The sequence below is a fragment of the Pyrgilauda ruficollis genome, unplaced genomic scaffold (genome assembly GCF_017590135.1).
Source record: "Pyrgilauda ruficollis isolate IOZ18807 unplaced genomic scaffold, ASM1759013v1 scaffold250, whole genome shotgun sequence".
In the NCBI taxonomy this organism is placed as follows: Eukaryota; Metazoa; Chordata; class Aves; order Passeriformes; family Passeridae; genus Pyrgilauda; species Pyrgilauda ruficollis.
Genome location: NW_024523823.1, coordinates 233581 through 260215, shown reverse-complemented (window position 1 = coordinate 260215; position 26635 = coordinate 233581). Strand labels below are relative to the sequence as shown.

At 61.2% G+C, this 26635-nt stretch overlaps 1 protein-coding gene across 7 annotated transcripts; it reads right to left on the bottom strand.

Moving 5' to 3' along the window:
* Positions 1-555: 555 nt before the first annotated feature.
* PIK3R6 (phosphoinositide-3-kinase regulatory subunit 6) lies at positions 556-21883 on the bottom strand. Of its 7 annotated transcripts, none has more exons than XM_041470949.1 (20): positions 21560-21883; positions 15652-15747; positions 13499-13582; positions 12344-12435; positions 12077-12145; positions 11501-11633; positions 10757-10826; positions 10227-10410; positions 9408-9555; positions 9039-9125; positions 8061-8505; positions 7349-7433; positions 6509-6625; positions 5913-6023; positions 4217-4307; positions 3533-3603; positions 3137-3227; positions 2671-2741; positions 2117-2229; positions 556-1507 (listed from the first exon to the last, which is right to left on the bottom strand). In XM_041470949.1, exons 2-20 carry the CDS (start codon positions 15662-15664, stop codon positions 1351-1353), a joined length of 2232 nt encoding a protein of 743 aa, XP_041326883.1. In that variant the 5' UTR covers positions 15665-15747; positions 21560-21883; the 3' UTR covers positions 556-1350. The 7 variants fall into 7 exon arrangements, with proteins under 7 accessions (XP_041326883.1, XP_041326879.1, XP_041326877.1 ...); XM_041470945.1 differs by lacking the exon at positions 21560-21883 and adding an exon at positions 19015-19259 and having other exon boundaries at positions 15652-15782; XM_041470943.1 differs by lacking the exon at positions 21560-21883 and adding an exon at positions 19015-19259.
* Between the last annotated feature and the right edge of the window lie 4752 nt (positions 21884-26635).

Sequence of the window (26635 nt, the reverse complement as noted above, 5' to 3'; positions counted from 1 at the left end):
CCCCCCGCCGGCCCCGCTCCGGGCGGGGCGGAGCGGCCGCACCTGCGGCACCGGGGCGGCCCCGGCCCGGCAGCTGCCCCGCCCCGGCACCGGCGGGGAGCAGCGCCGTCTGCGGACCGGGCCGGGAATGGCCGGCACCGGCAGAGGATCGGCCCGGGACTGGCACGGGAATGGCCCGGGATCGGAACGGGAATGGCCCGGGACCGTCACGGGAATGGCCCGGCGCATCCCCTCGCGCAGCATCCCGTTATGGCCCGGGCTGGAAGGGGCCGCAGCGCTCACCCGGCCCAACGACCCCGCACAAGCTGGGGGGCTCGGAGGGCACCAGCCCGGGGCTCGCCCTCATCCCGGCCCGCCGGGGCGCGGGGAACACGGACAGGAACCACATGGAACGGGATTGTGTCCAGGCGGGTGTGGAATATCCCCAGTGAGGGACGCTCCACACGCTCCCTGGACAATCCGTTCAGGGAAGAACTGAACCTCACGTTCAGATGGAGCTCCTGAGCAGCCCAGCCACGTGCAAACACAAAACAACCACCAAGTGGCAGCTTCGGCTTGGGTTTGTCTAAATTTCCTTCAATTGGCACTGAAAGGATTGCACCCTCTGGTACAAGTCATCCACAACACCTATACAAATAATTTATCATCCATCTACAACATTTACAGCTGTACAGAACAAACTCTGGACACCAGCCCACACCCCAGCCCAGAGGGGAAGCCCTTTTGGCTTTCTGAGCCTTTTCTTGGTGTGTGCAAACCCCACGGGGAAGCCCTGGAGAGGCAGAGGGGTGCAGAGGGGTCACCCCTTAAAGCCCACACGATGCCAACAACAAGAGCTGCTCGTGCAGGGGTTTCCTGAGGTGCCTGAGAGCTCCTGCCACCCCTCAGCTTCCCCCAGGGACACAATGTTTGATGCCCCAGTGTGGCACAGGGGAGCACCAACAACGTTTGGCTTGTGAGGTGAAAACCTGGCCCCTGCTGGGCTGTGAGACATCTCCAAAAGAAATATTGCTGCTGCCAGCTGCCCTGGCTCCCCAGGACAGGCAGCACCACCTCGCACGGATCTTCCTCACTCTTCCCAAACGGAGAGCTCAAAGCTTTTCCCTGACCTGTGCAAAAGGTGAAAGCTCAGTCCTGCAGCACAGCTGTGCCCTTGGCAGGGGCATGGGGCCATTGTCACACATGTCACAGGGCATGGCTGTGCCCTCCGAGCCTATCCACCTCTGCTGGGGCAGCTCTTCACACCGTTGCCATGTGAAGTCACCACCGGTGGCTTTTTGTGTGTTTTCTTTCCCCGTGTCCTCTGTGCTGACCCCGTGTCATCACCCACAGCACCTTCTCCCGTCTCCTTCAGGGGATGACTCCTGCAAAAGTGTTGATGGGCAGCAGCAGAGACTTGGGCAGGTATTTCACAAGCCCCACGTCTTCTGTTTCCTGAGGGCTGAATTTCGTGGTCCTCGTCTTCTGCAGGCAGTAGCTGGGCTCGAGGCAGGGAGACACCTCCAGGCTGGAAGAGCACAGAACACATTTACTGTGGCATGTTCCGATGTGATCCCCGAGCAAACCCCAGCTCTCCCACGGCCAGCTGCAGCTGCATTTGTGCTTTCTGCGGCTGGGTTTGGCTGCAGAGATGAGCTGTCAGTGTTTGACGCAAACCCGAGGTCCTGAGCCTGGCTCAGTGTGACTCAGGAATTCAGTTTATGTCGGCTGGACACTGAACCACCAGCACATTCCGTATCCCTGCAGCTGCCCCAGGCACATTAACCCCGCCATGTCCACAGGGCTGGGTCCTCTCCCCAACCTGCACCTGCTGGAGACCCCGGGGGGAGGGATGCAGGCAGTGCAGAGAGCATCAGCACCCTGGTACAATTCATCATTCAGGAGATCTGAGCTCTGCTTGCCCCTGGAGATGCCTGCTTTTCTCCTGCCTCAACAGCACCTCTTGTGTAAAGAATCATTTTATTCCTCACACCCTCTCCTGAAAACACAAATGTAGGAGAGCCCCAGCGTGCCCTGCTGTCCCTGGAGAAGGAACGAGGGGTTTTGTCACGGGTGAGGACCAGGGACAGGAGGGGATGCAGGCAGATGTGCAGAGCTGGCACCCCAGGGCTCTCACCCGATCACGTCCCTGTAGGTTCTCCTGCTGTCCTTGTCCAGCTGCACCGTGAAGGGTCTCTGCTCTGGGCTCCTGACCTTGATACTCCGTGTTTTGAACCTGTTTGCCACAGCCTGGATGGGCAGAGGAGAGAGAGCCTGCTGAGGCTGCCCCCTGCCCTGGGCTGCGTGCTGGGTGTGACAGGGACAGAAAATGGCATTTCTCTGGTTTTCTTTTTTAAACCTCAGATGTGGCACAAAGAGAATCCTTTCTCTGTATTCAGAACCTGGCACTGACCAGCAGGGATGAGAGTGACCAGCAGGAATGGCACTGACCAGCAGGGAGGGCAGTGACCAGCAGGGATGGCACTGACCAGCAGGGATGGGAGTGACCAGCAGGGATGAGAGTGACCAGCAGGGATGACACCCAGGGTGTCTGGGGCTTTGGCTCAAACATCCAGACTTCTCCATGGGAAATAATCACAGGGTGGCCCCAAAGCCCTCTCCTCCTCCCGGGGTTGCCCCTTTCCCTGCTGTTGAAGGGATTTTGGCCCTGAGGATCCCACGGGGACTCACTGAGAACGAGCGTCCTGCCAAGTTGCTGGTCCTGATGATTTCGGTGATGGTCACAGTCAGGCAGCCCAGGTCTGGACAGAAGCAGAGGGTTGGTCTGGGGCCATGGCACAGCCTCAGCTCAGCTCTCGGGGGCCCTGCCCCACGTTTGGGTCACTGACTGTGGACACATGGGACTCCAGCAGGCTCCAAGGGCACAGGAATTGTGTGGGATCGTGCCCGGGGTGGAAAGCTCAGAGGCTGTGCTAAGGGCCAGCGGAATGAGGAAGGCTGGAGCAGAGGGAAGATGCTGAAATCCAGTCTGAGCCTCAGACACGTCATTGCTGAGAAAACCCCCACCAGACCATGGGGACACCAATATTCCTGTCACTGATTCCACCCCCAGAGCCCAGACACAGCTGGCACCAAGGACTGTGGCCAGATCCACTGCACTGAGCACCAGAAACCTCAGGAAGGAGGAAGAACTCACCTTCAGCCTCCTCAGCAGGGATGGCTTTCATCAGCAGGCCCGTGGAGCGCAGGGACAGGGCCAGCTCCTTCTGCCGGTCACTGAGCACAACCTGTGGGCAAGGGGCAGTGTCCTGGCAGTGCCCTGACAGTGCCCTGGCAGTGTCCTAGAGTGCCCTGGCAGTGCCCTGGCAATGTCCTGGCAGTGCCCTGGCAGTGTCCTGGCAGAGCCCTTGGCAGTGGCCTGGCCTGGGGAGGGCTGGGCATAGCTTGGCACAAGCACAGGGCAGCTAACAGGCTCAGCACAGCCCCTCTGTCCTTGCCTGGACAGCAATCCCACAGGACAGAGGGAGGGTCAGTCCCCTTTCAGGTCTGTGCCCTGCTGGAGCAGAGATTGGGGTGCAGGAGCCCCACTCACCCTCCTGTAGGTCACTGTGAGGTCCATGCCAGGCCCATCCAGGGTGCTTTTCCTCTTGGTTGTGCTCAGCTCTGCCAGGAGAGAACCAGGTGGGGTTGACTCTCCCTCCTCCCACCCGTCTGTGCTCAGCAGAGGGATCCCCCCTGGGCTGAGCCCCCCCCGTGTCCCACCATGGCCTTGTGTCACACTCTGTCCCTTCTGTCCCTCTCCTGGGAGCTGAGGCTCTGTGCCAGTGGCACAGACTCACTGCAGGCTCTGTGCCAACCTCAGTGACAAACACCCACTGGACTGGCACCAGAGTGCACCGACAGAGGAGCTGGGTGGCACTGCTGGAACAGCCTCCCGGCACTCCTGTTCCACCCCTGGCAGCTCGAGGAACTGGATTTCTACAGGAAAAACATCTGGCTGTGAAGGCCAGCTTCTTTCCCCAACTGAATCAGGGCTCAGCCCCAGCTGGAGCGTGCTGGAGCCAACCACAGGCACAGACTGCAAACCCTGGCTGAGCCAGGAGCCAGCGGCCACCAGGGCCGGCACCAGCCTGATCTCCCGGGCCCAGGAGGGAGGTGGAGGCCAGGAACAAGGAATATTGCCCACGGCCTGGAGCTGTGCAGGCTGAGGGGGGCGTGGGTGGGAGCTGGGGGTGGCAGAGCCCTGTCCGGGCTGGGGCTGGTGGGACACACACACCTCTGTGGGACGGGCTGTCCTGCACCTGGGTCAGCAGCTCCGTCAGGAACACGTCCTCAGCTGGGTCCTGTGCTGGGTCCTGGAACAGGAGCTGAAAGAGAGGAACAGCCCTGAGAGGAACAGCCCTGGAGGAACAGCCCTGGGAGACACATCTCTGAGAGGAACAGCCCTGAGAGGAACAGCCGTGACAGGAACAGCCCTGGGAGACACATCTCTGAGACGCATCCCTGACAGGAACATCCCTGAGAGGAACACCCCTGAGAGGAACAGCCCTGGGAGACACCCCTGACAGGAACATCCCTGACAGGAACACCCCTAAGGACATCTCTGTCACCCTGAGGTGTCACACGGGGCTTGTAGCCTGGACAGCTTCTCCAGAGTAGCCTTGGGGAGCTGGGAGCTGCCCATGGCGCTCAGGGTTCCCTCGGGCTGGGGGAGCTGCCCTGGCTCCGTTTCCTGAGCTCCAGTAGGGTGGTGGGCCTTGCCAGAAGCGCGGGACAGGCAGTGTCCCCTGCCACTGGATGTCACTGTGCCCTCAGAGATGTCACTCTCTCGTCAGCGTGAGCGCTTCCCCCGGCCAGGCTGAGCTGCTGCTGAGCTTCAGGGGACGCCGTTTCTCTCTGACCCAGCCTCAATGGCCAGCCCACCGCAGCCCTGGGGAGTGTTTCCTTTTCACGGGGCTGTCTTGGCCCAGATGTGCAGAGCAGGTCCTGCAGCTCCTGTCCCAGCCTGGCCCCACACCCAGCTCCTGTGGGCCTGGGCTCACACTGGGGCAGCTCCCTCAGCCGGGCAGGAGCAGGGAGTCCTCACCCAGGAGGGAGAGCAGGGCAGGGTCTGCAGCAGAGCCCCACACCCTGCAGGGCAGGAGAGCAGCTCCGGGCTCTGTCTCTAACTCCTCGTGCCCTGCCTGAACCACCCACACCCTCACTGCTGGCCTTCACCTCCGAGCACAAATGAGTGGAGAACATTTCTCCAGAAAATCCAAAAGCCCAGGCACAGCCCGAGGCCCAGGTGCTCCAAGGACTGGCAGGCTGTGGGTTATTAGTGGAGTCCTGGGGATGCTCCACCAGGAATGACCAAAGCTCTTTGCAAGCCTCTTGCAGGGGCTCCTCCTGGGCTGCAATAGGTGCCACAATGGCTGTGAGCAGATTAAAAGGAGCTCTGTGCATGTGCCTGATCTTTGGAGGGGCTGCCAGAGCTGCCAGAGGAGCAGGGAAGGAAGGGTTAATGTTGTATGCCCGAATTTAGCCCTCCTTTGCTCTCCTACCAAATGCCAGGCCTCGCTCTGATACCACCTCAGAGCAAAGCTGGCAGGAAATAAATCAAATGGTGCTGCAGGAAGCCCTGCAAAGCCCTGCAGGTACAGGGAGGTGTTGGCCAAGCTGCTCAGCAGAGCCCTGCTCGCTCCCAGCACCTGGAGCAGGGGAGGTACAGGCTGCTGAGCACCCCGAGCCCAGCAGAGCAGGACACCCGTGACCCTGTGGGGGATTTCAAGGCTCCCTTTGCTGAGCTGAGATCCCCACATGTCCCTGCCAGGGCCATTGGCTCCAGCTGAGCTGAGCTCCAGGGTCACGGGCTGCAGGACGATGGGCTGGGGGAATGGGATCCAGGCTGGGATCTGCTGGGAGCCCCAGAGCCCGCTGGCTCTGCACGGCTCTGCCAGCCCCTGCAGGGCTGTGCCAGCTGTGCCACCCACCTTGACAGAGTGCAGCTGGAAGCAGACGGGCTGGGTGCCCATGCGGGCGTAGTAGGCGATGACATCGGTGAGGAACAGGTCGGTCACCAGGGCCCTGCTCGGCGACGACGGCTGGGGGCAAAGCACAGGCTGCCTCAGCCCCTGGCGCTTCTCAGAAACCCTGCCACAAGGTCTCACACCTTCCTGGACACCGAGTGGGGGACGAGCTGTCCTCTGGCCTCGCCACTCACAGGGAGCAGGAGCTGTGCCCACCTGCGAGCCCTTTCTGTGTGGGCTGGCAGTGGTGACCCAAACTGCCGGGAAATGACAGCTGGGGGGATTTCAGCAAAAGTTTTCTTTCTTGAAATCTGCCATTTCCTGTCCTCTGGTCAAAAAACCCATCACAGCAAATGGCTTTTGTGGGCTGGGGCAGTGTCAGACACGGGCACCTCTGGGGAGGGTTTGGAAGGGAAATCTCTGTCTGGGGATGGAGAGCCCTGCAGGGCCTGGGGAGGGTTTGGAGATGAAATCTGTCTGGGGATGGAGAGCCCTGCAGGGCACAGAGCCCTCTTCAGGGGCTGCGGGTGTTTTTGGGACACGGGAAGGTTTCCTCGTACCATGGTGGCCAGCTTGGGGATCATGTGGCACAGGGTGTTGATGTTGCTCTCGTACCAGGGGTCAGCCCTGCCCAGGTACCCGGCCACCTCGCACAGCTCCTCGGGGCCAGCGTGGTCCTGCAGGGAAACACAGCTCACAGCCTGGGGAGTGTTTGCTTTTCCTGGGCTTGTGTTGAGCCAAACGTGAGGAGAAGGTCCTGGAGAACCCCTCCCAGCCACTTCCAGCCCTAAATCCAGCTCCTGTGGGACGTGGCTCACACTCCTGGGAAGCTTCCTGCTGCCAAACAGGACCGGGGGGCTCACCATATCAGGAGCCATGAGAAGATACAGAGACCTGCAACATTTCCCCATCCCTTCCCTTTCCCTGCTCAAACTCATTTAGCAGGTGCTCCAGCACAAAACTTCCCTGAGGAATGAAAAGAAGGAATTCTGATTCTTTAACAGCCTCTTTGTCAGGGGTCACAGCCAGCTCTGGGCCAGCTTAAAATATCCTAAGTGCAATTGTTTCTTTACCTCTGTCCAAGGGGAAGGGATGTGCCTGACATAAACCACAAGAAGAGACTCAAAGACCTAAACCCGGGGCCATTGCCAAGGTAGGCAAAGCCCTCCATGAGCAGCAGCTGCTTTTCCTCAGCATCTGGGAGGTGGGGAAAGCAGCAGTCCTCGGCTAAACCTCACAGATCCCTCTGCAGCTGAGGCCTGGCAGCAGAACTGAAGGGGCTGTGACCCCAAACTGAGCCCAGCAGCTCCGTGTTGGCTCCCACCCTCCCTGTTCTAGGGCCAGGGCAGGGAATTCCTGATCCCCTGCTCTGCCCCAGCCTCCCATCCCCCGGCACTCACGGCAGCAGCAGAGGGCACCACCGGGATGTGGTAGAACTGCAGGTCCAGCCTGGGCGTCAGGAACACTCGCCGGGCTTCCCGTTTCCTGGAATGCAAAGGGAGATGTGCCGCGGGCAGGGGCAGAGGACGGCTCCTGGGCACGGCTGGCAGTGCCAGGGCACCGCGGCTGCTCTGCCACGGGCCCCCCTCGCTGCCTCCTGCCCACGATGTGCCCTGAGCTCCCAAATCAAGCAAGGGGAGGTGATGGGGAGCCTCGGAGAGGTTTTTGTCAGGGTCTGGTGTCCCTGCACACCCAGCTCTGCTCACAGACTGCCCACACTGTCACCCACCCCAGCCGGGGGAAGCAGCTGGGGACAGCCAGCTGGGAAACAGCTTCTCTGCAGGATTTTTCCCTTTGGCACAGGAAAACACCTTGCCTCGTTTGCTGTTCGTTTAACCGAGCCCCCGGACAGAGGGGAGGACTGGCTGTGCGCATCACTGGGGGGCCATGAGACCCCCGGACAGAGGGGAGGACTGGCTGTGCGCATCACTGCGGCCGCGAGAGCCGCCGGTGACAGTCGGGAGCTCTCGGGAGCCGGACACCGGGATCCGAGCCCGTCCCGGGCCCCGCTGAGCCCCAGCCCGCCCCCAGCCCCCCCGGCTGCTCCAACAGCCTGCAGGGCAAAGCAGCCGCTGTGCCGCCGTCCCCCCGAGCCCGGGTGGCCGCAGGTACCTGAGGGAGTGGAAGGCTTGTGCCAGGCGGCCCAGGACGCGATCGTCCCCCAGCAGCACCACGCGGGCGGTGTGCAGCCTCTGCAGCGGGGCCGCGGGCTCGGGGGGCATCCCTGCCCTCCTGGGCAGCTTCCCGGGGGGCTTCCCGCCGGGCACAGCGCTGCCAGCCTGCAGGAAGGCCACGCTGTCCAGAGGGGACGGCTTTTTCTTGATGCCGCCCTTCCTGTGGAGCCGGGAGCGCTCGGCGCAGGGCGCGCACGGCTCCTCCTGCGCCGGCAGGTCCCGCTCGATGCCGCTGTCCGTGGACAGCACGGAGAAGCGGCTCCGGCCGCAGCAGCCGCAGCCCGGGAGCTCGTCCGGCATCTCCATGGGCTCCAGCTCCTGCCCCAGGCACTCGGGCTCGCAGCTCTGCGACAGCGGGCGCAGGAACAGCACCAGTTCCTTCCCTGCGGGCACCGAGCGCCTGAGCGGCAGAGGCGGGCACAGCCGGGCTCAGCCCGGTCCTGCCCCGGCTTCCCTCCCCGCAGGGAACCCGCAGAGCTGAGAGCTCCGAGGGCAGCCAGTCCTGAGCCCCGCTGCCCACTGGGAGAGCTCGGTGCTGCTCCAGCCCCAGAACCCAGAGTGGTTCGGGGGGGAGGGGACCTTGAGGATCACCTTGTTCCCATGCCCTGCCATGGCAGGGACACCTTCCATCAGAGCAGGCTGCTCAGAGCTCCATCCAGTCTGGCCCTGGACACTGCCGGGGCCCAGGGGCACCCACAACAGTCGGGTACCCTGGGCACATCCTGCTGCAGCCCCAGTTCCTTCCCCCTCCACACCCAGGGAGGAGGCCTGGGGCAGTCAGCACCCATCTCCAGAGCCTGGCCTTGGGACAGTGGTGCCCAAACTCCCTGCCCAAGGCTCAGGGCTAAGTGACCCCTTTGGGACAGGAGCCCCAGGCTCAGACCCCACCCAGCACCCACAGCCCCGGGGCACTCACAGAGCTGCTCATCTTCTGTCCACAGGTGGAAGCTGATGTTGGGGTTGGGCAGAGGGGTCCCCTGCAGCCCTTCCTGGGGAGCATTCTCTGGGAAAACAGGGATGCTTGGAACATTTCCCCACACAGGAGCACGAGCCCCAGTGCTGAGCGCTGGCTGGGGCAACCCTGGGGCTCTCCCAGCCCACAGCTCCTGGCCAGACGTGAGGCTGTGAGGCCCCTGCTCTCACAAACCCAGCCATCACCACAGTCTGACCGCTGGTGGGAGGGAGAAATGAAAGGGGGAAACTGAGGCACGGGCAGGAGCGACGGCAGGGACACAGCAGGAACACGAGGGCTCCCTGTCCCCGTGGGAATGTCTGCTGGGCTCACCTGCGGGCACGGAGCCCAGGAGGCCGTGGTAGATCCTCTCCAGCCGCGCCGTGTGCTGGCCTCGGTCCCAGCTGCCCTCGCTGCCCGCGCCCTCCACGGCCGCCACCACCTGCTGGAACCAGTGCTCCACGTCCCCCGGGGACAAGGCCTGTTGGGACAGCGGCTGTCAGCACCTGGAAACAGGGATGATCCACGCCAGGGCAGCGGGAGGGGCAGGGGGAGCAAATGAGTCCTGCAGAAATTGCTTCCTGGGGGACACGAAGGCCCTCCTGTCCCCAGCAGAGATGCTGGCTGGGCTGGCTGCTTACAGCTCCTTCTGTGGCAGCTTTGCAGCTGAGGGGCACCGTGTCCCTGGGGCATCCCCAGCGGTGCTGGCACTTGGGGTGACTCTGGGACATGGGAACAGCAGGCACACGAAGTGACCTTGGAGTGGAAATTGCCGAGAGTCCCTGCAAGGTTTCTGAGGCAGACATTTGTGTCACTGTGGCCACACAGCTCCTTCCAGGAGGGTTTGGAGAAAACTGACTGAAACCTTTCTCCTGAGAGGTTCCTGCAGTGCCCAGGAGCTCCCAGAGGAGCTGACAGAGGCTCTGTCTCGGCTTTGCTGGGCAAAACCAACACTCAGACTGAAGGTTCCACCTGTGCTCTGCTGCAGCCTCTCCTTCCCATTCAAAGGCTGTTTGAGCTCAGCCCCAGCCCAGCCCTGGGGCTGCAGACCAGCACTGGGGAGCTGGGGGGTTTCTCCCCTTGCCTTTTGCTTCTCCGGGGTGTCCAGCCAGGGCAGGACCAGGGACAGCCCCGGAGGAGCTGCTGCCGTACCTGGAGTCGGGCCCTGAGGCCGTGGGTGTCGCAGGTGTCACCCAGGGCTGCCTGCAGGGCGTGGGTGACCACGCAGCTCATGCAGCCCCGCGGGCTCTGGGACACCTGGGCCGCCTCGGTGTCGGTGGCCAGCGCCTTGCAGATGGCTTCGGGCAGCAGCTCGGGGTCAGCAAAGATGAAAATCCTGGGGGGCAGCAGGGTGGGGAAAGGGGGAGGTGCAGACTCACATCAGCGACCCCAGGGCTGGCAGGGGCAGCTCATATCTCACTTTTTCCACTGTTGCTGTTGATATTCCCCATCTCCACCCTGTCTCCCCTCGAGGGCAGCTCCCTGCCTCCCAGAATAATTCGGGACGCAGCAGAATGTGCCCTCCCCACACCTCAGTCCCAGTGAGGTGCCACCCAGGGGTGCCCCCCACGGCCACGAGGTTCAGGCCCAGGCTATGTGCTCCAGCCAAGGCTGCTGGGACAGGACAGGTTTCCCTGAGAGTGGGAAATGAAAGCACGGCCCCTCCGAGGGGCAGCGCTCACCTCTCCTGGTAGGGGAAGGGGGCGCTGCGCAGGCTCTGCTCGGAGATGACCATCCTCTGGTACAGGGTCCCTGCCAGGGCACAAACGGCGGCTGGAGCAGCGACAGCGCAGCCCTCGGGGCAGCCCGGGCTGCTCCCAGCTCTGCAGGCTCAGGAGGCTCTGCCAAGCCGGGGAACACCCGCTGAGCTCAGCTTAAACAGCCACGAACTGGGCCAGAGCTAAAAACAGCCAAGGACAAAGATAGGCCAGGCTCCAGAAAAAGAAACCCCTGTCTATTCCGGGATGATTTCCTGTGTTTCCCTTCCTTTGTTTAGGGCATTATGAGCTTGGGAGCGGAGCTGGAGGCAGCAGGAAGAGCTCTGTCCCCAGGGCCACATGGGGACGGTGTTTGGGGACGTCTGAGGAGCACCAGGGGATCTGGATCAGGAGAGAGGCACTGCCCTGCCCCTGCCCAGGGCTGAGGCTCCCCAGAATGGCACCAAAATTCCCCAGCAGGTTTCTCCTGCTTCCCCTCCCCGTCACAGGGTGTCTGCACCTTGCTCTGCTCTAGAGGATTCTTTGAAAGGCTCCTAATAAAGCAAAATTGAACTGGAGGAACTTCAGTGAGAACAGAGAAAAAGAACACGGAGAAAAAATAAACCAGGCATCCTTGGGCTTGCTTCCTGCACGGGGCTGTTCCCTGCAGCCCCACTGACAGCCCAGTGCCCACGGGGCTGCTTTAGAGCTGCTTTCCTTTTCCCTTACCTGGGGCTGTCCTCTCCACCTGCAGCCTGCTGGCATAGTCCAGCCCGATGGTGCAGAAGGGCTTGGGCAGGGTCAGCAGCCTCTTGCAGAAGTCATAAACCCTGGCACAGAGCTCGTCAGGGATGCAGGGAGCCTGCAGGGGGACAGGGAGGTGACAGGCAGTGACCCCTAAATCTGCCCCAACACAGCCCCCAGGCTGGGAGGGCACCAAACTCACTGCACCGAATTCACTACGGATTGAAATGCAAACCGTGGGGCAGAATCAGGCCCTGCAGTGGTTTGGGAGCCTCCAGCCATACCCACTGCAGCTCGGGCACACAGTTTTGCCAGGTTGTGGCTTCCTGCACGCACTAGCAAAGGACTCAGGCGGCAAGACCTGGCACTGTGTGTGCCACAGGGACATGGGACATGCACAGCTGAGCCCGCCCAGGGCTGTCCCAGGGCTCTGCTGGCTCTGAGTGGCTGCTCTGGGTTCTGAGGGGCTTCAGGTGGCTTCTCCCATGGCCCTGCTGTCCCTGGATGCTGCCACAGGCTGCTGTGCCCAGGTGCAGGCTCCCGTCCCGAGGCCCGGCTCACCTGGATCAAGGTGTACATCAGCGTGTGCAGCAGGGGGATGATGTAGTGCCGGAGGTCCCCTCGCTCTGCCTGCAGGGGCAGAGGCAGGGAGGGCACAGTCAGGTCCTGGCAGGACACTGGGCTGGGCAGGAGCAGCCCCAGAGCCCCCAGGGTGGGCCAGGTACTCTGGGGTGGCACTGTCCCCTCTCTGTGGTGGCACTCCCCTCCCTGGGGTGGCATTCTCCCCTCTCTGTGGTGGCACTGTCCCCTCCCTGGGGTGACACTCACCCTCTCCAGCTCCTTCACCAGGATCCTGACCAGGACACAGCTGGTTCTGGGGTTCTGGTCGATTCTCTTGTGCAGGGTCCACCGCAGCATTCCTGAGGAGGGACACCAGGGGAGGTCAGGGGCATCAGGGAGCTGGGCCCTGCAGTGCAGAGAACCCCTGGGACATGCTGGGACCTCCCTGAGGGCTGAGCCAGCTGCAGTGCCCTCTGCTCCCCGCTGTGACCCTGTGCCCCTGCCCTGGCCCTGGGCACAGCACGGCTGTGCTGGGTTTGATTTTGGGAATCCCTTGGCAGTGGCTCCTAGAGATCCTGGGGGAAAAGGAGGATGTGGAGTTTGGTCCCTTGCACGGTTTGTGCCCAGCTGCTTTCCCCACCTGTCCCATGGGATTTGGGGTCCTGCTGGTGCCAGTGCCGGTCCCTGGCTGCCAGCAGCTCACCCTCAGAGCAGGGACAGAAACCTCTGAGCCCTGAGGTGCCATGGCTCATTGCAGCAACCCCAAATTTAATTAGCTGTAAAGCATCCTGTGTGCTCAGAGTAAAATCAACTTTCCAACGTTCATTAGGGCTCCCCAGGCTGGAAGAGTTCCATCCTCCAGAGCCAGAGCACAGAGGAACCTCCTGAGTGCCCAGGGCCGAGCTGGGCAGGGCCGGGGTCACCCCTGGGGGCTCTGCGAGTGTGTCCCAGCCCAGCACAGCAGCCAGGGACAGTGAGGGGCTGGCAGGGTGACACGGGCAGGAGGGGTGACAGTCACACAGGGTGACACGGGCTGGGCAGGGGTGACAATCTCACAGGGTGACACGGGCTGTGCAGGGGTCAGTGTCACACAGGGTGACACAGGGTGACAGGGGCTGCTGGGGCTGTGCAGGGGGTGGCACACAGGGTGACACGGGGTGACACAGGGTGACAGACGCTGCTGGGGCTGTGCAGGTGTTGGTGTCACACAGGGTGACACAGGGTGACACACTGCTGGGGTTGTGCAGGGGGTGTCACACAGGGTCACACGGGGTGACAGGCGCTGCTGGGGCATGGATGCAGCTAATGAAGGGTTTGGCCCCTCCTGGAGAGGGTCGGCAAGGGCGGGTGAGCGGAGCCCTCATGTCCCCCGGGGGTTGGGGCAGGCGGTGCCCGCGGGCCCGGGCAGTGGCTGTCCCTCACCTCGGTCGCTCTGGCAGGAGGGGTGGTGCCCGTCCAGCTCCCGCAGCAGCGCCCGCACCCGCCGCAGGATGTCCGACTCCAGCTCTGCAAGGGACAGCGGCACCTGAGCCGGGCCAGCAGCCGGGGGACAGCCCGGACAGAGCCCTCCCCATGGCACCTGAGCAGGGCCAGCGCCCCGAGGGGACAGCCCGGACAGAGCCCTCCCCATGGCACCTGAGCCGGGCCAGCACCCCGAGGGGACAGCCTGGACAGAGCCCTCCCCATGGCTCCTGAGCCGGACCAGCACCCCGAGGGAACAGCCCGGACAGAGCCCTCCCCACGGCATCAGAACCCCCAGAATCCTCAGAACAGCAGTGGAAACCACACAGGAGTGACACAGAGTGACACAGAGTGACACAGAGTGACACAGAGTGACACAGAGTGACACAGAGTGACACAGAGTGACACAGAGTGACACAGAGTGACACAGAGTGACACAGAGTGACACAGAGTGACACAGAGTGACACAGCAGCATCAGAGCCCCGAGAGCCCTCAGAACAGCAGTGGAAACCACACAGGAGTGACACAGAGTGCCACAGAACCCCAGAAGTGCCACCCAGCCTGGGAGGGTCTGCCTGCCTGAAGCTGGTGGCTCCAGCCTGTCTCACTCCCTGCCTTCCAGAGCTTCTCCTGGCAGCATGCTCGTTTTTACAGATTTGCAGAGGACAAAAAGCTGAACTTTCTCTTCATTGTGTCACCTTAAAGAGGATATAATTGTCTCGTACTGTGGTTTAATGAAATAACTGACTTTTTCCTCGCTTTTTGTGAGCAAGCACAGGTCCAGCCTACAGCTTCCCAGCTAGGCTGGCTGCTGCTACACTTGATACCCCAAATGTGTGAAGGATCCCTCAGCCATGTCTCCAAGCAAAGAAATCTAAACATTTGGCTAAAATCTCACTTTTTCCCCAAAGATAAGTGTGAACTGTTCAGAAATGCCCATTTGGATCAGGCACTGCTCCTTTCCAGCACATTGGGAATGGTTTTGGAGCTGTGCTAGGGAAGAGCCCCAGGCTCAGGGCCACCAGTTCTGCCCTGCTGAGGGATGTGGGTGTGCACAGGGAGCCCCACCTCTGCCACAGCACAAAAACATCCGAAGGAGACTGGGCTTGCCTCGTTTTGCAAGTGCCATTTGCAGAAATGTCTCGGCAGCTTCTCCTTCCTCACCCCCTGGTTTCCTCTCAGGGGTTTTGGGAAGCTCCCCGATGTCCCTCTCCTGTTTATTGGTTTGGCACGCGGGAATTGTGCCATAAAGGGCTGTTTGAAACGTCCTGCTCTTTTCCTGTGTGTTTGTAACCGCCAGGGGAGGCTTTTCCTGAGCTCTGCTATCAGTCCTGGCCTCTGCTCCTCATCAAAGCAGCCCCAGCGCTGAGGGTCCCGCACGGGGGGCAGAGCAAAGGCTTGACCCAGCACAAACAAGCTGCACTTTGATCTAAAAGCAGCAAAAAATAAACCCAGCAACAAAGAGCAGTGGCTTGGAAATGGAATAAAACCTTTCAGCACTGACATCCTGACCCTGGGAGATCAACAGCACCTCTGAAACAGTGTGAAAATGAAACATGGGGGGAAATGGACCGAAATACACACCATAAAAATAATAACAATGGAATATACTACTATAAAATAAAAAATAATAAATAATAATAAAATATACTACTATAAAATAAGAATAAAAATAATAATAAAATATACTACTATGAAATAAAAAATAATAAATAATAATAAAATATACTACTATAAAATAAGAATAAAAATAATAATAAAATATACTACTATGAAATAAAAAATAATAAAATATACTACTGTGAAATAAAAAATATACTACTATAAAATAAAAATATTACTATGAAACAAAAAAACAATTTTATAAATAAAATATACTACTGTAAAATGAACCACTTTACAACTCAAATGCTTTGTCAGCTGTGAGTGCCCCACACTCAGCCAAGCTTTTGGCTGCCCCTGCACTGCTCTGTGCCTCCCTTCCCCTCTTCCAGCAGCACCTGAATGCCCTGGGAAGCACCCAGGTGCCTGAAGAGAGAAAAGGGGGTGTGAGGGGTGGGTGAGGGGTAATTCCCGGCTCCCCCTCGGTGGCCCCGGGCTCAGCATCACCCACCTGAGCTCTCCATGGCCGGGCTGGGCTGCAGCTCGTGGGGCACCAGCGCAGGGCTGCTCACGGCGCTGGGGCATGGCCTGGCAGCGGGGACGGTGCCTGCGGAAAACGGGAACACGCTGGGCTCCGCCGGGCTGGGAACAGGCTCGGGATCAAGCCGGGGCAGCACAAAGGCACCGCGACCCCCTGGGACCCCCTGGGACCCTCTGGGACCCCGTGGGGCAGAACCCCAGGGGGAGCACCCGCGGTGTTTGGGACAGAAGCCCCAGCTCAGAGCCGCTGGCACTGCCAGTCCCAGAGCTGGCACTGCCAATCCCAGAGCTGGCACTGCCAATCCCGAAGCTGGACTGCCAGTCCCGAAGCTGGACTGCCAGTCCCAGAGCTGGCACTGCCAATCCCAGAGCTGGCACTGCCAATCCCGGAGCTGGCACTGCCAATCCCGAAGCTGGACTGCCAATCCCAGAGCTGGCACTGCCACTCCCGGAGCTGGCACTGCTGCTGGGCCAGCACGGCGCTCCCCGGAGCTCGGGAGACGCCCGGGCAGCCCCGCGCTCCTGCCGGCCGCTGCCGGAGGAAGCAGCAGCTGAATGCGGCTGAAGGTGTCGGTGGCTTCCCACATCCGCATCCTCCTGGCACTGCGGGGGCGGGCGCTGCCGCCCTGCCACAGCTGCCAAATTTAGCAAAGAACAACGTGAGCCCGGCCCGCCCGAGAAACTCTGCTGCTGGGCTCACCTGGCTGCTCCAAAGGGCTCCTTTTGCTCCCTGGCAGCAAAGAGCAGCTGAGGCTGAGCCCACACTGCGCTGCTTGCTGCAGTGCTTGGGGCCCTGGGAAAACCCAACATAAAGAGACAAAACAGGTCCCCAGCAGGCTCAGAACCAGTCACGCTGTCCAGGGGGGACGGGCAGGTGTTGTGGGAGAGGAGGATGAAAGGACACGCACAGGAACAGCCTCTGAGGAACAGGGGGGACGGGCAGGGTCCTGCCAGGCTCCAGCCACTGCTTCTCCCTCAGCCAGGACCAGCACGGGAACCCAAAGGAGCAGAAATTGCCCCTTTTCATGGGAATGTTTCTGAGCAGCACAGGAACCCAAAGGAGCAGAAATTGCCCCTTTTCCCTGGGGTGTTCTCTGCCTGCTGTGCTCCCGGGAGTGAGGGCACAGCCCCTCAGCCCTGCTGTGCCCATCCCAGACCCAGCAGGGCAGGCAGGGATGATGCCAGCCCTCAGGAAGGGTTCTGGGCACCAGAGTCCCCTCCAGCCAGCCCCTCTGTCTGCCACAGCTCCCGAGAGGAACGGGAGCTGTCCCCATTTCTGGACCCTGCACTGGTCCCAGCCCCTGCTGGACTCAGTCCCTTTCCCTGGGAGCCCCTCCCTGCTCCCAGAAGTCTGGGAAGGTTCCCTGATCCACACCAGGAGGGTTCTGTGCTCTCTGTCCCCCTGGATCTCCTGCCTCCCCTGCAGCAGACACGAGGCACAGCTCATCCCAAAACTGGGTGTTTTGCTGTCTGCCAGCTCAGCAAGACCAGAGCCTTCTCTGCATTCATCCCACTTCTTTGCAGAGCTGCAAATCTCTGCTTCCTCTCTGCAATTCTTAAAATACCCACGGCATCAGCTGGATTTATTCCTTTTGCAGGGAAAAAAAAATGAAAAAGGAAGGGCAAGAAGGGAAGTCGCAATTCTCCCTTCAGGTTTCAATAATTCTGAAAGTCATAGGACAAAAATCCCAAATGACCCCACAGCCACCTTCCCCAAGAGTTTGGGGCAGTTTTGGGGAGCACCTGGCTCTATTCTTAAAAATGCAGGACTTGGCAGTGAAAGTGCAGCTCACCCTTACCCTGGCAGATAAATTCACAGGTTAAAGGGAATTGCAGGGTTAAAGGGAACCCTCCTGTTCCAAACTGCAGGTGCTGGACACAGCCAGAGCAGGACCTGGCTGAGCACCCCACAAACCCTCCTCAGCCCTCCTCTGCAGGGCAGCAGCCTGGGGGCCCAGGGTCAGAACAGTTTGTACCAGTGCTCTACCTCAGCCCAGCTAATCCCAGGTGAAGCTCTGTCCCATTTTGGGATCCTCCAGCCTCTGCCTCCCTCACCTCTCCATCCTCTCCATCCTCCCACTGAGGCTCCTTCCTCCTAAGCAGGGATCCCATTTGCTGGGGCCCAGGTGTGCACAAGGAAATTGTCACCTCCTCCAGGGTTGTCCCTTCCCTAATCCTTACAGGCAGGGGGGAACACTGGGGACAGCACCCTGAATGCTGGGGACACCACCCCGAGTGCTGGGGACACCACCCTGAGTGTTGGGGACACCAGCCCCTCTCCCTCTCCCTTCTCTGAGGGCTGATCACGGGCACCAAAGACATTGTCACCAGGTGGGCTCCAGAAGATCAAACATCACCCTGGTGGCCTTTGGGCGTGTCTGGAGGGTGCTGGGCAGCAGCAGGGACAGCCGACAGGTCACTGTCCCCATGGGATCACACGGAGCCCAGGCTGGGCTGCTCCTTGTCCTCCACGGAGGAGGATCCCGGTTCACCAGCCCTCGGTGGGAGAAGGGCTCATCCCTGCAGGAAGCACAGCCCTGTCCCCACAAAGGGGCTTCGCCCCCTTGGCCCCGGGTCAGGGGTTGCAGCTCAGCCCTTGGGGTGAGACTGAAAATCCCATTGAGAGGTGGGGACGTGTCCCTGCGGGGGAGTCACGTCAGCCCCACCGTGGTGACTCAGGCTGTCCCCTGGAAATGAGGGGCTGGCTCCCCAAAGGCCTTGTGCTCTGTCTCACAGGCTCTCAGCACTCGGAAATCACTAAACCCCAACCACCCCCGACCAGGTGAAACACGAGAGGCACAGAAATAGCTGCAGCGAGGCAGAAATAGCTGAAGCCACTAAAGAGAGCCCAGCCCAAACTCTTGGGTGCTGGGAGCCGGGCTGGCAGTAACGAGGCTCCCCTGGGAGGACAGGATCCTCTCTCTGCTCCCGGCACACCCTGCCTGCACCCCGAATGCCATACCTGGAGCTGGACTGGCCACAGCCAGCCTGGGCGATGTCCCTGTCCCCCTCCCCACCTGTCCAGGGCCAGCGCAGCCCCGGCGGGACGCAGAGCACATCCCCTCGCTCCCCCAGTTATATTTATCCGCTCCGAAGCCACCTCCCCACGCCTCCTGCAGCCCGTGTTTGGTTACAAACTCACCGCCCGGGCACGGCTGAGCTTTTTTCCCGGCACGGCTCAGCTTTTCCCGGCGCTGTTTGTCAGCCCCAGCGCAGACACACAGAAAGCCGCGCCTCGCACGGGCACGGCGAGCGGCTGTGCCCCCTCCCAGCCCACCTGAGCCCTCCCCAGCGCTCCGCACCCCCTGGCCCCAAGGGGGGATCGCACGGGTACCATGGGCAGCGGGAGCGGGGTCCAGCGCCGGAGCGTCCTGCGGGAGCCGCGGGCAGCGCTCAGCCCGAGGGGACCCGCATGGGCTCAGTGTCGTCACGGCATGGCGAGTGGCCTGGGACAGCCCCAGTCCGCCCCCCCGTGCCGCCTCCCCCGCGGTTCCTGCGGGCGAGGCTGACTCTGAGAGCAGCAGAGTCTGGCACGGCCCCGGCGCCGCCCGCCCGGGCTAACTCCGGGAGCCGGCACGGCTGGAGCACGCCGGTGGGGTGGGAGGGACGGGAGGGACGGGAGGGATGTGAGGGATGGGGCGGGATGGCGGGAGGGATGGGAGGGACGGGAGGGATGGGAGGGATGGGGAGGGATGGGCGGGAGGGGGATGTGGCAGCTGAAGGGCCGTGCTCCACAAGCCGCGCTGGGGATCTGACATTGCATCCTCTGGGCTACCCCGAACTGCAGCTGGCAGCTCCCAACGCTGGGAAACGGCCCCAGCAGCATCCCTGATCCCTTCATCTCCTACACCCCTTCATCCCCTACACCCCTACCCCTTAACCCCTCACATCCCTCATCCCTCACAGCCTCAGCCCCGGAGCTGCAGGGGACCCCAGCAGAGGCAGAGGCTGTGTCTGTTTGTCCCCTCCACTCAAAGCCTGTCTGTGCAGCATGCTCTGCTTCCGGCCGGGATCCCGAGCTCCAGCCCAGCTGCACAGCCAGGTAGGAAAGCAGGGCAAAGGCAGCTCTCCCTCCTCCAGCCCTCCGGGCTGTGCAGGCAGCAGCAGCTCCGGGCTCCCCTGAGGACCCTGGGCAAGGATAAACAGCCAGGGCAGGGCTGCTCCCCTCCCTTCCATCAGCTGCTCCGAGGGCTCTCTGTTCAAACAAAAACCAGGCAAAACTTCAGCTACGAGACTCGAAGCCCACAGAAAGATGCCCTGCGACCTTCCTGGCCCCTTTGGGCACGCTGCTGGAGTGGGCAGACCTGCAGGAGAGCTGGCAGTGCCACGCATGCTGGGGCCCAGCCTGAGCCCCCTCCTGCTCTCAGTGCCAGATTTAACTGCAGCCCTGGCAGGGCTCTGGTTCCAGGCAGCTCTGAGATGAAAGCAGATGCTCTCCCTCGTGCTCTCACTGCCAAGGAAGGGAATCACGAGCCCAGACTCGGTTTTCCAGCATCTCCTTGAGGCTCCATTTGCCTGCTGGCTGCTCGGGGAAGGCACAGCCCTGCCAGGGGGGTCCTGGCACAGACGGCTCCTGGGGCCAGCTGAGGAATGAAACACCTTCATTGGCCCTGCAGTGAGTGCTCATCAGGCACAGCTCTGCTCGAGCCCCCAGGCCTTTGCTGGAGCTGTGGAAGTCCAGCAGCTTCCTGGACACCAGTGACTGTTTGGAGACTTCCTTGCCAACGTCACATTTCATTCTTCCTAAGGAAAGGAAAGGGTTTTCCGGAAACAGCAGCTTTTTAGATTTAGCATCTTTCCATCCCTGGAGTCGACTTTGGAAAAACAATCACAGGGAAAAAATAGGTGTGATTTGAAATCCACTGCCAGACTGTGCTCACAAACAGCCCAGGCAAGCACTGTCCACCTGAGGGGGAACGAAAGCAGGGAGAGCTCAGACTTCCAAATGTGGCCCACCCGGGAGGGGCCAGGCTGCTTTCCCGGGGTGGGAGGGGCTGTGGGCTGGCACAGCTGCTCCCCGCCTCCCTCCAGAGCCATTCCCTGGGCAGGACTGTCACCAGCACGGTCACTGGGACAGCCCTGCCTGTCACACACATCTCTGTGCAATGTCCCAGTGCAGGGTCACAGCACTGTCCTCTCCATTGCCCAGCCTCTGCTGGCAGCTGCCCTCAGGCGGCCACAGCGGAGGTGATCAGGGGAGGGCACAGAGGAACCGCCTGAGGGTGACAGCAGGAGGGTGACAGAGTGACCACAGCACGCTGTGCGTGGCACCCAGCCCTGTGTGCCCGGCTGGGGGTGCTCTCTTGGCACCGTGGGGACACAGGGATGTGACAGCTGTGGGCAGGGAGGGCACAGAGAAACCCTTAGCCAGGAAGGGATGAGAGTTTAGGGCTGCACCAGGACAACGAGGTCAAAAAGGGGATTTAATTACAGGGCACAGGCACCAAGAGCCCCCTCTGCTTTCAGTGAGCTCCCCAAAACTCCAGTCTGGCCTGAAGAACCGCAGCTCCCTGCCCCTCAGTCACACCTGGCACAGACCCTGCAGCACTCCCTGCCCCTCAGTCACACCCGGCACAGACCCTGCAGGACCCCGGCGGCTGGCACGGGAGTTGGCACTCCTGCTCCCTCAGCAGCGCATTCTCGATCTCCCGCACACCGCGGCTCCCTCCCCTCGTCCTTCCCGACAAAAGGAATGGCTCTGCCCCCGGCCATGCCTTCCAGGTGCTGCCAGCCCTGGCATCCAGCACTCGGTGCCAGTCCCCAGACAAAGCCCTCGGCAGTGCCAGAGCAGCCCCGAGAGCAGCGGGGGCACGGCGGAGGCTGAGCCGCAGCATTCCCCACTCCAGGAGCCGGGGCACCGCGCCCTCGGGGGCTCTTACCTTCCTCAGGCCGGGCTCGGGGGGCCCAGGGAGCCGCAGCCCCCTCCGAGGGCCCGGCCAGGACAGCAGGGACCCGCAGGGGACATCGGGCAGGGGCGCAGGTGGCGGCAGAGCCCCTGCGGCTCCCGGGCTCGGCAGCCGCTTCAAAGCGTACGGGGCACAAGGGGAAGAGCCGAGTTATTTCGAGACAGCTTCCTCTTTCTCGGAGAACTGCAGCGGTGACAGAGCTGTCCCCGTGCGCGCCTCGGTCCCCCGGCGGTCCCCGGACGGGAGGGAGCAGGGGACGAGGCTCAGCCCTGCCCTGGGTGCGGTCCCCTCCCAGCAGGTCGGGCTGCCCGGGGATGAGTGTGTCAGCCTGGCACCGCCCCTGGCACCGGCCCCGGCCCTGGCACGGCCCCTGCTGTGCTGCCAGCCGTCCCAGACAGGGACAGTCCCGGCGCTGCTGCCGCCCAGGGAGGCAGGGAGCCTGGATGCTCGCACCTCCCAACAAACAGCGTCGCCCCGGGACACCAGGAGTCCCTCCAAGGGCACTTTTCCAGCCGCCCGTTCCAGGCACGGTGTTTGTGCCCCTGGCAGCGCCACCCGCCCGCAGCATCTCCCACATCTGCTTTTGCTCACAGTCTGCGGCAGCTCCTGCCCGCTGCCAGCTCGGGACGCAGCCCGGGCAGGAGGTTCCCTCTGGGATGCGCTCCCGGAGCAGTCTGACTGCCCTGACCCAGCCTGGAGCGGCTCCGGCCGTGCTCAGCACGGTGCCATTGTCACCGCAGTGTGACTCTGTGGCAGGAGAGCGGGGCCGAGATCTGGCCCCAGGTGAGGCTGCTCGGGGCTGGCGGCTCTGGCGGTGCCCTGGCGCTGGCTGCAGCCCGGGCTCTGTTTGCAGGCTGGCACACGGCAGGCTGGCACACGGCAGGGCTGGCACACGGCAGGGCTGGCACACGGCAGGGCTGCGGGCACATGGCTGACCCAGCCCAAATAAGGAGATGAGCGCTGCTCCCTGTGGGATGTGGGGCAGGGTGGGATGAGCCCCGAGCTGGTGCCTAGAGCTGGGTCGGAGGTGCCGAGCTTTGCTAGAGGAGTGGTTTGGGGAAGAAAATCCTTCTGGAGGGAGCGTGGGGGTAGCGGCTGGCACTGCATCACTTCCCATTCCTTTTGCACGAGGGAAAGCCTTAGGTACCGCTGCGTACCTGGGCCCCGGGTTTAAAAATAACCTCCTTCCTTCCTGAGCGGACAGAAAGGCCGGAGGAGGCAGCTCAGGCTGTCGGCGTCCCTCACCCTCAGCTCCCTCTCGCTGCGCTGCTGCCAAGCCCTGCCTCCCCTTCCCCAGCCCCGGCCAGAGCCGCCCCGCGGGCAGGGAGGCTCCGGGAGCCGCAGCAGCCGTGGAAACCTCCTCGTTCCCCTGCCCTGCGCTCCTTCCCGGCGCTCCCAGGCACCAGGGACCCGGGCACACGCGGGACGCGGTTTGTCCCTGCCAGGGTCACACGCGGGACGCGGTTTGTCCCTGCCAGGGTCACACGCGGGACGCGGTTTGTCCCTGCCAGGGTCACAGTCAGCGCCTTCAAGAGCCCAGGGGAAGGTTTGGGCTCAGTAGAGCGCTGTCCCGAGCCTGTTCCCCGGTCCTGCTGCCACCTCTGTCTGTCCCTCCTCAGCAGGAGCTTCCCAGCGGGCAGGAGCTGTGGCACGGGCAGGAGCTGCCACGCTCTCCCGTTTGCCATGCAAATTCCAGAGGGAAGAGGCTCTGGAGGGGCTGGGGCTGGCCCCACATTTTGCATGGGTTGAGAGGAGGGGCTCGGGCTCCACCGGCTTTGCTGCATCTCCCTCTTTCTCCAGGGGATTTGCACTCCTCCCCTCCCCGCTGGGCACTGCAGACCCCCAGCCTTCACCAGCCCCTCTTTGGCCCTAGAACTGGGCTCCATTCCCTGCACAGAGAAAGGGAAGGGCACTGCCCGCAGCACACAGCCAGCCCCTGCTCATTGCTCAGGTGCTTGCTCACCTGCTCAAGCTCATTGCTTTCGCTTTGGATCCTCAAGCTCAGGATCCAAAGCCAAAAATCCATTGCACTGAAGGGTCCTGCTGGGACCCTTCAGCCTCACCCTACCCCTTCCCATCTCTGTCAGAGCACCATTAACCCTCCTCCTACTGAGGGGCCTCATCCTTGTGGCAGCCCATGGAAGGGGCACCAAGAGGTTGGTTCCCCACATTTTCTGATGTCATTAAACACCAAAACACAGCAGACAGAAACCGTCAGAGCAGCACAGGGAACTGCCAAATTCCCCCAGATAACATCAGCTCCTGGCCACAGAGGGAGGAAGAGCCAGGTATGACCCTGCTCACACAAAGCCTTCAGTCAGAAGACTGGGGAAAAAAGGGAAGAACCAAACTGAAGCAGAGAAAGAACCTCTTGTGTGGCAGGCCAGGGACAAAGCAGCCCTTTGTCCCTGCAAACACTGTGCTCTGGCATTTACAGGTATTTTGGAGCCCTACCTGGTCACTTCCGTGCATGGGCAGGAGGTTTTGAAGCAGTTGAAATCTTCTTTACGTTGAAAAAATGTCTCCTGAAGTGATCTCCTGATACTCTGAGAGCTGGAGCCCCTCTGCTGGAGCCAGGCTGGGAGAGCTGGGGGGGCTCACCTGGAGAGGAGAAGCTCCAGGGAGAGCTCAGAGCCCTGCCAGGGCCTGGAGGGGCTCCAGGAGAGCTGCAGAGGGACTGGGGACAAGGGATGGGGGACAGGACACAGGGAATGGCTCCCACTGCCAGAGGGCAGGGATGAATGGGAGATTGGAAATTAGGAATTGTTCTCTGGGAGGGTGGGCAGGCCCTGGCACAGGTGCCCAGAGCAGCTGTGGCTGTGCCAGGGGGGCAGCAGCAGTGCCTGGGGGGCAGTGCCAGGGGAGCAGCGAGAGGGGCCGGGGCTGTTCTCCTCCTCCTCCTCCTCCTCCGACGTTGTGTTCCTATTTCGGGCACTGCCAGGGCAGCCCGGGCCGCTCCCTGCTGTGCTGTCCAGGAGCACTTTGCTTTCCCCTCTCCATCCTCCCGAGGCTGCTTTGGCAGCGGAGCTGAGGGGCACCCGAGGGCAGCAGAGGGCTTTGGCCAAGGCAAGGAGCTGCCCGAGCCCCACTGCCTCCTGCAGGGAAAGCTGCCCTGGCAGGCACCCCCAGCCCAGCCCCCGTGATTTCCACACTTGGGAAAGGAACAGGTCTCAAACTAAACACTTCTGATGCTGTGGCTCTATTTCCTACCCTGGCCTCAGCCCAGTTCTATTTCTAGTCCAGCTCCAGCAAATATAGAAGATGAGGGGATCTGGGGAAAGGGAAAGCCAAGCTGACTGTGGTGCCATTGAAGTTGCCTTTTTCATTTCTCTAAACTGACTCATCTCCAACACACCTTTTTTTTTTTTTTTCTTGAAAAAAAATCATACTAAGGGGATAAAAAGATGGAATTAATAAACCATCGAATATTCAAGTCTGAGCAGCATTTCAGGATGTCCTGTGAGGGTGGAAAACACCATTTAACTGATAAAGACTGTGCAGGTTCTACCTGTAGGTTAATCCCTGGTCACTCACCTGTGAGCAGGACACTTTGGAGCACCTGAAAGAAAAATCCTGGTACTGTGGTGGGTCCTGGAATTGTCTTTGCCAATGACTGAGCCTTTTCCTGCTCCCAGGTCAGCTCCTCTGAGGAGACCTGGAGCCTCCTCCCCTGCCTCCCACCCACCCAGGAATTCCTTGACCCAAATACTGCTCCTGTACTGGAAATAAATCAACTTTTAATATTTTACAATTACTTTCAAAGTTCTCTGCACAGTATTTTACAGATCAGCACAGACTTTACACAGATTTGCTGAGGCTACACAAATGTACAAAAACCATCCTGAAGAACCCTGGAATTCTCTCATTTCCAGAAAGCATCAGAGGTCAGAAGCTTCACCAGGAGTATGAGTCCCCGGAGTCTGGGCTTGGTTTTCTCTGTGGGATGGGAATTCTCTTCTCCAGGATTGCTGCAGGGCCAGCTGAACCCAGAGGGATTTCTGTCCTGGCACGGACTTGGCCACGGCTCCCAGGATCCCAAGATCAGTGTTTGACAGGACAAGGTGCTGCTCTAAAGCCCTGAACAGGAACAGCCACCTGCCAAATTCCAGCCCCACTGGAGAGAACACACCTCAAACCTGCTTGGGGAAGGCAAAGTCAGAGAGAAAACCCTTTGGGGACCTCGGGGCTCAGCCCTGGGCCCAGCAATGGCACAGTGGGACAGGAGGTGTCCAGCAGAGCAGGGAGCAGAGCCAGGGGCACAGGAGGGGTCCCAGCAGGGATGGGGGGATCCAGCAGACAAACTGACCCCCCCTCTGAGACACCTGAGCCCCAGGAGCTCTGGCCCTTGCCCTGGCAGGCTGAACCTCAAGTGACACTGCTGCTGTGCCACCAGGCCTGGGGACAGTGCCAAGAGCTCACCAGGTTCCTGCAGGATCAGGGGACCCCCTGGACTGACCCCACTGTGGCTGAGCCCTGCAGCCCCAGGGGTCCCTGTCCAGACCCATCCAGGGAACACAGAACACTGGGACCAAGCTCCTTTGAGCCAGCAATGAGCTCTTGTGCTGCTAGCAGGGCTACAATCCCCAAAAAAACACCCAGAAACAGCCCGAGGCTTTTCCAGTCTTATGTCTTTGCTCATAGGGTCAGATTACCCCTAAACATCCTCAAATATTGCACTTTTCTGTACCTACAGCCTTGCAGAGAGGGGGAAGAGGTTGGAATGTTTGGGGTGGGGGTGGATCTCATATCCTGCTGTCACTTGCAGGTGTCACTTGCAGGTGGGTTTGGAGCTGGGTCCCTCTCCAGCAAATGTCACTCTGCAGTGGTCCTGAGGCAATCCTGGTGCTTTCCCCAGTCCTTCCCTCCCTGCTGGGAGTCCAGCACAGCTCCTGATGGATTTCCAGCAGCTACTGAGGGTTCAGCCCTGGGCTGGCTCTGGCACACAATGCTGGGAGCAGGATGCACGACCAGGGGCTGGACTGGGAGTACAGCTCAGTGCTGGAACCCCGCAGGAATTGGGAATTCCTCTCCTGGGTGCACAGGAAATAC

Bases quoted from the DNA above. Each gene is read 5' to 3' on its own strand.
- PIK3R6 (XM_041470949.1), bottom strand. The intron at 6,024-6,508 runs GTACGAGGAAAC...CTTTGCCCCCAG, and splicing joins TCCCCAAGCTGGCCACCATG to CCGTCGTCGCCGAGCAGGGC. The intron at 1,508-2,116 runs GTGAGAGCCCTG...GTGCTCTTCCAG, and splicing joins ACCTACAGGGACGTGATCGG to CCTGGAGGTGTCTCCCTGCC.